The 11,844-nt window shown below is 36.2% G+C and overlaps 1 protein-coding gene across 1 annotated transcript; it reads left to right on the top strand.

Annotated features, from left to right (window-relative positions):
* Positions 1–651: 651 nt before the first annotated feature.
* On the top strand, positions 652–10,754 carry LOC121876161 (ATP-binding cassette sub-family D member 3-like). The gene is made up of 2 exons (XM_042381103.1): positions 652–838; positions 10,510–10,754. The coding sequence occupies exons 1-2, from the start codon at positions 673–675 to the stop codon at positions 10,737–10,739; spliced, it is 396 nt and encodes a 131-aa protein (XP_042237037.1). The 5' UTR covers positions 652–672; the 3' UTR covers positions 10,740–10,754.
* Positions 10,755–11,844: the final 1,090 nt, after the last annotated feature.

Raw genomic sequence — 11,844 nt, 5'->3', positions numbered from 1 at the left:
GTATATGGAACCAGTTTTCTACTGGTCCTGAACAGGAGGAACTTAGATTCCCTGTGGGATTATATGGCTGGAATGAAGAGTAAAATGGAATTCAACTGTTGGGCCTGAGTAGTTTTGGACCTCACAAAACTGAATGTTAAAATTCCTTATGTTGATTAATGGAAGATGAAGCTTTATGGGAGTCATTTGATTGATCTCATTGTAGTTTCTGCAGTCTTCACTAAGCTTTCAGCAATATGGTAGAGATCGAAAGAGTTTCCTATATGGTAGAGACACAAAGGTGTTTCCTGTATGGTATATTTTGGGCCTTTCTTGAAAGGCAGTTAAGGAAATACACGGAGTTCCGTAAAGTGGCTCCTTCCCATGAGTTTGACATCTAAATTTTGCATGACTATACTCTTTACCTTTCTTTCTTTTTTTAGAGGACAATCTTGCCAGTGGGTAGCTTCATGGAATCTGGTATGAAAATAAAGAATACTCTGATTGTTTTATTTAAAATTTTTATATCCCAACTACTCAAGGTGGGGCTTGGGAGATTTTACCCCATGGACTTAATGGTTATAGAGAGTTCCATTATGGATATACAGTACAGTATACCTGTACTAGGATCTCAGGATGAATGCACTATTTTGTTTGTTTTTGTATTTCCAGGATTACTACAAAAGTGGACGAATGCTTGTGAAATTGGCTGAGGCAATAGGACGACTTGTTTTAGCTGGCAGGGAGCTGACAAGATTAGCTGGTTTTACTGCCCGAGTTCAGGAACTCTTAGCCGTCCTTAAAGATTTGAATACTGGGAAATATCAGCGTACAATGCTGGAAAGCAAATCCTCCAATGGTGAGTATCATAATGTGATAAAATGGTTATCAGTATGCAGTCTTAAAGATGGAAAGGGCAGTACATATGATGCATTTTTCCTCAACTTTAATTGTTACTAGCATACATTACTAAGTCAAGTGGCTCTTGTAATAAGGTCTTCCTCATTGATACTTAATTCACAAGAACTAGAAATTGCACTTAGTGGTATGTGCTTTACCTTTATTATCCAATTATGCTTAGCTAAGGTTTGTGCATCGCACTCTCCTTCTTTCATGTGTGTAATGCAGTATGGAAATAAATCTCGCACACCATGCACTGTAAGAATGCCACCAGAACACAGTTGGAGCTTGCTTTGTTAAGATGTCTCTTTTTATAGCCTTTATGTAGTAATCCCAGAATCCTTAGGCTTTAAAGGATTTTAGCCACCATGTTCACTAGTGAGCCAATAAAAAGCCTAGATAACAGCATAACTTTTTCAAGACTGCTTAGTGAACTATTTTTGTTCAATCCAGAATGCGACTCCTAACTTATACCTAGGTATGTGAATGCCTAGCATTAACTCGCCAGGCCAACATACAGGCAATTAAAACATCTAATAATTACTTAAAAATTTGTAATATTTGGACACGTCGCTACCTGGCATACTCTCTGATAGTGCTCTGGGTTGTCCTATGCATATAATTACCTCATCTATAATATCCACATCATGTCTTTACCACCCAACACCACATCCTTTATGAACCAATGGATCATAGAGTGTGAGCAATATTTTAAGTGTATTGTTTGAGGTAGACATTACCTCATTTGCTTGGAGCTACTGACAGACTCGACTAACAGTCTGTTTGGGAGTTATGGCACAATTACTGCATCCTCCCTACCAACTGAAATCTGTGGGATGAACTCATAACCAGTACCAGAAATACAGTTTGCAAGGTCTTGTGGCAGGAGTGTGCATATAACTTCAAAGGCTTTCTGGTGATGACATCAAAAATGGCACAAATAAAGTTTGGGGGTTTGAGGATTTGATAGATGCTCATGTGTTAAAATTGCTTGAATGTGTTTGTGCTTGTGGGAGTATATGTACAGTCAGCAAAAAATTCACTGCACTTTTATGGTGTTATACAAGACACATTAGACAAAGAACTCTGAACAAGATGGGTTGTATATGTATTCCTGTTAATTTCTCTGTATTAATTATATTTGATATACAGAATACATTATATTGGTTACACAGTGCATCACACACTCAGAAGTACCAACCTTATCAAATGAACATGGCCTCAGTCAGTGATCATTACAAAGGCCATCAGACCCAGGGGTGCAGATTTTTTTTTATTGACTGTACATACTACAGGTTGTACCTCTCTAGTCCGGCAACCTCGGGACCTGACCGGTGCCGGACCATGGAAATTGCCGGACCATGGAAATTCACCCTTTTCCTGGATAGATAGTGACTTGTGCTTATGCTTGGAAGCACTAGCACCACTTTCTCTGCATCATGGTCTCTTTGAAGACATATTGAAGGGTTAAATGTCGTATAGTAGCTTCTCAAATTTCGCGAGTTTTTAATTCTTAACGTATTTTGGAACACACAAAAAAATAAATAAATAAAAATTTTGACGGCGGAAACTTGAATTTCGACGGGTTTGAACGGCCCGCCAACGCAGAGACTAATGTAATCGTGTAAACAGCGTCATTTCTCTTATGTACAAAAGATTCATTATTGTTTATTACTGAAATGTCTTTTTATTGAATTAATGTTTGTGTGTACAAAATGAGCAATACAATTCATTAATAATACGTAGAATATTAAAACACACGAGGAAATGACACAGCATTGTTTTCGTTGATTACAAAACCAGTGACTGACTGGTTCTACATATAAAACTAAAAGAAATAAGACCTTGGTTGTAGCTGTAGTAAAATTAATATGTTTTAAGTAATGTTATTTAATGTTAATAAATGGAACAATAGAAGTAGCTAACGATAATGGTAAAGAAAAAAGAGAGATCGCATATGTAAGTGCGCACACGTGAAAACATATCGTCATTACTTTACATAAGAATATGAAAGCAACACTTATTTACTGTTCATATATATTTTAATTAATGTTTCTGAATTTGTTTTTATTGAATTAATGTACGTGTGTGCAAAATTAACAATACAATTTATAAATAATACGTGGAATATTAGAGGAGACGAGACGGCTGCCGGCATTGTTTATGTTAAAGCTTACGAAACCAGTGACTGATTGGTTCTACATATAAAACTGAAGAAAATAAGACCCTGAGTTTAGCTGTAGTAAAATTAATGTAAAAAAATTAATATGGTTGCTTGAAGTACAGGTAGTTCTGCTATAACGCGATAATTGTGTTCTTGTAAAATATCGTGTTATAGAAAATCGCGTAATAGAAATAACAGGGCTTATGGAGAAAATAGGGTTAGGTGCAGATTACTCGAAATCGAAAAAATTTAGTAGTTAGCCTAACACAAAGGATAGCACAGTCTAAATAAATGTTACATTCATATCTAATAATGAAATCATACAGTAAATTTAACACTTTACCTTGAAAAAATATGAATGTAACTTGATGGGGGAGAAGGGTGATTTTGAGGTTGATAACATCAAGCTTCTCTTCAAGTGTTATATCCTTTCTTTTACGATAATCACCGGGAATTCTATCATCAGAATGCTTTTTGGAGATATTCTTCTTTACCATATTCACAGTTAATACCACAAAATTGGAGAAATAGTAAGCAAAAATCGCGTTATAGCAAACAAGCGATCGCGTTATACAAATATTGTTCCGAATTCATAAATCGCGTTAGAGCAAATTCGCGTTATCAAAACACGCGTTATAGCAGAACTCACTGTACCTGTAATGTTATTTAATGTTAATAAATGGAACAATATAAGTAGCTAACCATTAATGGTAAACAAAAGTGAGACTGCACGTATGTAAGTGTGCACATGTGAAAACATATCGTCATTACTCTACATAAGAATATGAAAGCAACACTTATTTACTGCTCATATATATTGAAGGGTTAAATGTTGTACTCTGTATAGGCAGGCAGAGAGAGAGAGAGAGAGAGCAGCCGAACTGCCGGATGTAAACAAACCTTAATTTCCCGCGGCTTTGTTTTTTTGTTTTTGTTTTTTAAGGGGATTAGCCCACCCAGGCATAGGTCACTGACCCACATTGGGGCTTGAGGGGCAAAAATTTAATATTCCTGTAATAATAATTCACAAAAAAAAGAAAAAAAAAGAAAAAAAGAAAAGAAAAGCTGCCTATCTACCTATTGGACAAACTAAAATCGTTCCGGACCACGGGAGTTTCCGGACCACAGAATGCCGGACTAGAGAGGTACAACCTGTAGTGTGTGCATGTATGTGTTTATGTGAAGAAAACATGTTCCTTCACTTACAGATACACACTGTCAAGTCTTATGTGACCACAAATCAAGTTGAGTTGTTGAGGGCTAAGTAACATTGTAAATTATACAACCTATTTAGATATTATTCCAGGTAGGTTATAGGAAGAATATGTTTAACATTAAACTCCGTACAATATACTGCATATCAAAAGTATTAAAGAATGCTTCACATAACTAATATATATATATTTTTTTGGAATGAACTAATTACTTGGTATCCACACTCAGAAAACCACTGGCAACATGACTAGTCTCTGGGGCAGTTTGTCTTACAAACTAAACTGCACCATGAAACTAAACATAACCTGATGCTCTGATGACACGATGTTTAAATACTAATGTGTTTGCCTTCTGAATTGTATTACTACAGACTTCTTACAATGATCAAGGTTTGGCAAGATGCACAAGTTGCAATTGATGAAAAACTTGATTAAGTAAGCAGAACGTAAATGGGTAGTAAACACTCTACTTGTGATAATTACGTATTAAGAAATATGTTGGGAACATTCCATTCGAGTGGTGTGATGACCACAGGCCCAGTGGAAGCAGCCTGTCACCTGGCTTCAGTGAAGGAGGCATCAGGCTGTTCAGTAAATGTTATGTGAATGCACTGAAATTCCATCACCACTTGAACCAGACACTCTTAGACACAGATATGCTTTAAATGGCTAGTTATTTGAGATTTATGATCGGAGATTGCCTAAAAATATATATCTTGTGTAGAACTTAAATACTATCAGTGTGTAAAATATGAGAAAATAAATGTTAATGAGAAAGTTATGATATTGATGGAGGAAGATTCTAACTGGGAAACAAGACATATCCATACTGTTGATGCCAATGAGTATTTTTCATGCTTTATGATATTTCATTATAAAGCAATGTCATATACTTATCAATAACATTATTTTCCCTCTTTTAAACATTGATATTATTTAAGTTCTATATAAGAAATTTATTTTTTGGTAAACTCCATTTAAAGCATACTACTGTATCTGTCAACTCTTCCCCCATACAGAGTTACCAGATCACCTGCCTCGTATCATGCAAGTGGGTTAGGACAACCTTCTGCTGCTGATTGTACGTTCACAGTGATATGCAGACAGACAGACAGACTTACACACATACAAAGTGCCTCATTTGGGTGGTAGACCAGTTGATCTAATTACATATTTTCTCACCCCAGCCAAAAGGTAATATGATATATACAGTGTACTGTATTCCGGTTATTCCACTTGGATTGAGACACTACCCTAACCTGATGAATGATCTCATTTCTGCAGCTGTCCTACATTCCACAATTTTACCTTTTCTGACTCATCTGTAAATAACTCATACGTCACTGCCATTTTCTCTCCCATTCATCCATATTTGAGGATGAGAAAATAAAGGAGGCCCTTGACTTATGCAGGTTTGAGAGGATATGACTTCATCCTTCTCCTCACAGAGAATGTAACCATTGTGTTTTTGTCTATTAACATCATGGTCTTGGGAGTTAAATTTTTTTTTTTTTTGAGCAGTACATTAGCACTCACGCACCATGACTTGAGAAGGCATCAATGATAATCTCATTCAATTGGCACTGATGCCCCAAGGCATCATTCAAGAGAAAAAGAAATCAAGTACAGGTAATTAAAATTGAGGCTTGAGATTTTTTTGTATCATTAAGGTGTTTTGGCCCTTAACCATTGATTCTTGGTGAGTTAATGGAGCTGGAACATTTAAAAGTTTATTGAGTTTTTCAGTAATGAAATTCAACTGGTTCTTTTCTTAATTTATTAGGAAAATATCTTGTATACAGTTCCAAGTGTATATCACCGTAACTTAATCACTGTAGCTTTGAGTGTTAAATGAGGGTGGAGGCTATCTTTGAGTAGCTCTACTAAATACATCCGATTGATGTGGGAGTGATAGTGAGTAGAGACTGCTCGAGGGAGAACGGAATATATCAGATGTCCTCCCTCGAGGAAAGACGGAGCACATCAAGGATGGCTCTAATAACATCTTCCTCTCATCAGTGTTATCAACAGGCGGCCAGGGAGCCGGTTACTTATGCCTGACTAAGCACTAAGTGACGCGAGTTCCCGTGGACACACCTTATCACGTGCTCTGAACACAAACCTCATAGCTAGTGGAAGGTAACGGGGTGATAGTTATACAAGACTCATGTAATTACCCCACATTTATATAAGTACACCTAGACCCCGACTTATGACGGGGTTAGGGACCCAAATCCAGGTCGTAAGTCCGACATGGTCGTAAGTCCGACATAGATAAAAAAAAAAAAAAAAAAATTTTTTTTTTTTTAATAAAAAATCTACAATGAAATACAGTACAGTAAAAGTAATGAATAATGATGAATGGATACAGTACAGTGAAAGTAATAAATAATAAGGAATGGTTACAGTGTGACAGCACTTACCTTTAATGTAGTCAGCTGAATGCACATGGGGCCCCCATAATTTTCTAATTATACATGAAGACTACATTAACTGGAAACGTTTCGGTATAGAAAATGCGTGTCATTTGAAATTTTTTTTTTTTTTTTTTTTTTTTTTTAATAAAAAATCTGCGGCGGTCGTAAGTCCACGTAGTCGTAAGTCGGGGTCTAGGTGTACTTCTGCCTATGAGACGGGCTAAGACATTGCTCGGTCACACCTTCCGAACTCCTCGAGGAATAAACTAATCTTGGAGAAAAACCCTATACATATACCTACCCATGTTACATGCTTATGGGTGTAAACACTGAACTGGTGAAGCTGACACCTGAGGTTGAACAGCTACTCAAGCCCTAGTCTGCAATGCCTTATGGGAAAGAATATTATGTACAATGGCAAACTTGGAAGATACTGACTTACAATCACAAAACAAAAATATCACTTGCAAAATAAAATGGGAAAAATAAATCTCGCCTACTTTGTGTTTAAGAACGCACTTTCTTCACAACGTACAACTTTTGCTACTACAGTCATGCGCCGAAATGGACGTTGTCCGGTCATACATAAACTTTGTATTTATACTTACGTGTATGTGGAATACTATATACGTACATATACATTTTTACTCTTAAATCACTACTGTAATGTGATACAGGTGATTAATTTTTATCTGTGCAAAATACATGACGTTTATATTAAAATTATTCACTGTTTTACAAGGATTCCAGCAACGCCGGGCAGATGGGGGAGAGAGAGAGAGAGAGAGGGAGGGAGCGAGTGAGGGGGCGTGGGGGGAGGGGAGGTAGTACTTTTGACAGTTGGCACAAGTCCTGGTCTAACGCGTGTATATTTATCAGTTCTTAAGTGACTAAGCTTCTCTCTTATAAAAAGCCAGTGAAATAACCTGGGTGAATATAATTAACATTGCTGGGATTCTTGTAACATACTGATTAATTTGAATATAAACATGCTATAATTTGCACTAGACAAAACAATTTTAGTACTGTACAGTATTACCCCGCCTAACGCGGTTTCACTTAACGCGTTTTATCATATACGCGGTGCCTCGCCAGAGCTGAACTTTCACTTAACACGGATTTTTTCCACATATACGCGGTGAGTGTCCGGCTCGAGACGCTATTTTTTGATTTGCCCCACCCGCCACCCGCCACCCTGCCTGACTGCCTGTTTTAGCTCATAAAATTCATACAAATTACCCGGCCAGAATATAATTTACATTGCTGGAATTCTTATAATTTGGTGATCATTTTGAATATAAACATCATATATTTTGCATTAGACATACAAATTTTAGATAAAATGTTTTCTCTAGTAAATATGTTATCTTTTGTGCAAAATATATGACATTTATATTCAAAATATTCCTGGTCTTACAAGGAATCCAGCAATGTCAATTATATTATCCTAACTTTAGTTTGAGGTATTATTTATTACTAAAAAGTTTATTCTGGTTTTCCCACACATCTCCTTGGGACGGTTGGTGGGGGGTGGGGGGGAGGGAGGGACCGACCGACCATCTGTTACCCCGTGAAGAATATTTTTTTTTTTATTAACTGAAGATATTTGTTTTAGCTCATAAAATTCATACAAATTACCCGGTCAGAATATAATTTACATTGCTGGAATTCTTATAATTTGATGATCATTTTGAATATAAACATCATATATTTTGCATTAGACATACAAATTTTAGATAAAATGTTTTCTCTAGTAAATATGTTATCTTTTGTGCAAAATATATGACATTTATATTCAAAATATTCCTGGTCTTACAAGGAATCCAGCAATGTCAATTATATTATCCTAACTTTAATCTGAGGTATTATTTAATACAAAATGTTAAAATTTATTTTTTTCACCCACTCTTCTCTTGAAGGGAGGATTGGTGGGGGGTGGGGGGGAGGGTTGGGACTGACCGCGCGGTTGGAAGAGGGGGGAGGCAAGGTGGGGTACTTTGATTGACAGATAGTGTCCTGAAGAATATTTTTTTTTTTATTAACTGAAGATATTTGTTTTAGCTCATAAAATTCATACAAATTACCCGGCCAGAATATAATTTACATTGCTGGAATTCTTATAATTTGGTGATCATTTTGAATATAAACATCATATATTTTGCATTAGACATACAAATTTTAGATAAAATGTTTTCTCTAGTAAATATGTTATCTTTTGTGCAAAATATATGACATTTATATTCAAAATATTCCTGGTCTTACAAGGAATCCAGCAATGTCAATTGTATTATCCTAACTTTAGTTTGAGGTATTATTTATTAAAATTTAGTGGTTTTCCCCCAAAAATTTCTCAGAGACGGAAGAGCCAGCAGTGTAGTGTGAGAAGAGGGGGAGGGAGTTGAGTCCATTATTTGAATGGACATTAACTTGGCGACTGTATTTCTCTATTTCTCTTAAGTATTAATTGTGTGCATGTACCATCATAAAATTAAGATGTTATTTTTACTACAACATAGTTATGTGTCTTCAAAAAGTGGAGTTTGGGGGTCGGGCTGGTTTCTATTGGAATTAATCCCATATGTTCTGTTGTTCACTTAACGCGGATTTCACTTAACACGGGACCCTCTGGGTTCTATTGACCGCGTTAAGTGGGGTACAACTGTAATCAAATTAGTACATGTGCACTCCAGCTTTGCACTAAGGTTAATTTTTTCTATTACATTTCTTTTAGTATGGTGTGTGCATGTAAATGGATGAAAATAAATGAAGAAATCTATGTAAATCTACCCAAAAATACAGTTGAAAAACTTTTTTTTTATAAAATGTACTACAGTACTGTACACTAATGTACAACAATTTTTATCTCTTGAGCAAAATATATGACGTTTATATTCAAATTATTGGCTGTCTTGCAAGGATTCCAGCAATGCAAATTATAATCTCCTAACTTTAGTCTGAGATATTATATAAGATAATACCCCATAAGTTTCACTGATACCCCGGAGATCCGATGATCGGAAGAGGAGCAGCAGAGCTGTTTGGAATTTGGCGGGCAATGGCATGGTGCAAATTTTTGCCACAAGATTGCTCTGCGTGCTGCCTCTGACTCATTCTCGCCATTTTTGCTCTTGTTTACACTTAATGTGTGTCTCTGACTTCGTGTTTTTCCATTATTTCTGACTTCGCGGGCAGTTTGATGTGATGTGATTAGGCATAATAAGAGTGGTGATGGACCAGCAAAGTTTGGTAGAGACTTTAACTTGCCACCCTAAACCGTCTCTACCATCCTCAACACAGGTAAATAGCACTCTCAATTTATGGTTTGCATTTTTTTATTTAACGCTTATTATGTTTGCTTTTTATATCTGCTTTATTTACTTGTTTGACAGTGTGCACAACAAAGATATATCAAGGGTAGATGGGAGTTTTTGGAGGTTGGCTGGTCCCTAACCCCCTGAACTTGTTATGTTCTTATGGGATTAATTGCTTCGATAACTGTTGATTCACTAACCAACAACTTTTCCCGGCCCCTATGTGCATCGGTTATCAGGGTACACATGTACAAACGACCTTCAGCATCCTCATTCATCAATGATAAATTTAAATGTTTGTTTGACCTTAATTAGTTTTTCATGTATTTTATCTAATGAATTAATTTTCCCAGGAACTTAATCCCCTATTTATATTGTTGTTTTTTTTATGATGGGAATAAATTTATTGGTATAGTGTTGTTTCGTTTAAAATTGCGCTTTTCAGGAGCGCATGTGTGATGATAAGCAGAGACCTACTGTGTACAAATTCTTGTGTTTCATTCATGCAATTTTCTCATTTTCAGGTGCATTGAATACACCTCTAATTCCTGGTGCTGGTAAGGTCATCAATGAAGATAATGTAATTCGCTTTGAAAATGTGCCTCTGGTCACTCCTAATGGAGATGTATTAGTCCAAGAGCTGAACTTTGAGGTAAAGTCAGGAATGAACGTCCTAGTGTGTGGCCCCAATGGTTGTGGCAAGTCTTCTCTCTTCCGAATTCTTGGAGAGGTGATTATAGCTTTACTTTTTTAACACATCTCTCTATGTGGTTTGGTTATTGGCTATTTAAGTAAATACAGGGGGGGGTTTCATTATACGTTGGGGATGTGATTCAGTGTTTCAGAGAAATGTGACTTAAAGTGAAACGTTTCAAAATGAGGAATTTTTCCCAATAAGAATTAATGTGATTAGGTGTATAGTATATGCATTCCAAAATGTGAAGTAATACTTCTTGAAAACTCGGTATGTGTTGCTAGAGAGAGAGCTTTCGGCAATTCAGCTTACAATGGGATCATTATAACATACTGTACTGTACTGTACTGTACTGTACTGTACTTTACTGTACTGTATAGTATTTGATATGAAGATACATTCCTGACATTATTTGTTACCTTTGAGTGATACTGTATACTCAAGATGACAGCATCTGCTGGTGAGTACAGTACAGTGGTCCCTCGGTTAACGAGCACAATCCGTTCTTGAAGGTTGCTCGTTAACTGAAACCATTGTTTCAATGGGTTTTTGGGTAATTGGTTTCAGCTCACCGAAAATTGCCTAAATTCAACAAAAAAGGTAGAAAAGTACACTTACTTTGAGGCATGTATGTAGAAGGCTCCTGGATGGTGATGATGATGATGGGAATTAGAATGAGGGTGGAGGAGAAGGGAGTAGAGAAGGCATTGGGGTGGAAGAGAAGTCACCCCATGGGGCCATTTCACCCATAAAATTTTAGTTCTCTTGGTGTAATTCAAGATTATTTTCTTTAAATCAACACTGCACTGCATTATATGTTGTCAATATGTAAAATATATTTCAAAATGACCAATAATTTGCTTGTAAACACAGAAAAAAAGCATTTAGTTGAAGAGAGTCTCAAGCAAGATGTTACCTCCATTGAAAAGACACAAAGACTGACGCCTGTATGCTGTGTTGGCAGGCTGGATGGTGTGCCACAAACTAGTGACCTTACCTTCAATTATGTTGAATAATTGTTAAAATGACTAAAAAATTTAATATTAAACTTTTAAAATTATTGAATAGTATAAACTTCTTGATATTTACTAAAAGGGTAAGGAATTTAAGCCCTAGAACCGATTACTGTATTGGCGGACTAATACTACAGCTGGTGGACCGCCAA

Source organism: Homarus americanus, unplaced genomic scaffold, assembly GCF_018991925.1.
Source record: "Homarus americanus isolate GMGI-L3 unplaced genomic scaffold, GMGI_Hamer_2.0 scaffold34921, whole genome shotgun sequence".
Classification (NCBI taxonomy): domain Eukaryota; kingdom Metazoa; phylum Arthropoda; class Malacostraca; order Decapoda; family Nephropidae; genus Homarus; species Homarus americanus.
Note: the sequence above shows the minus strand (reverse complement) of the source record. Positions and strands in the feature narration are given on the sequence as shown.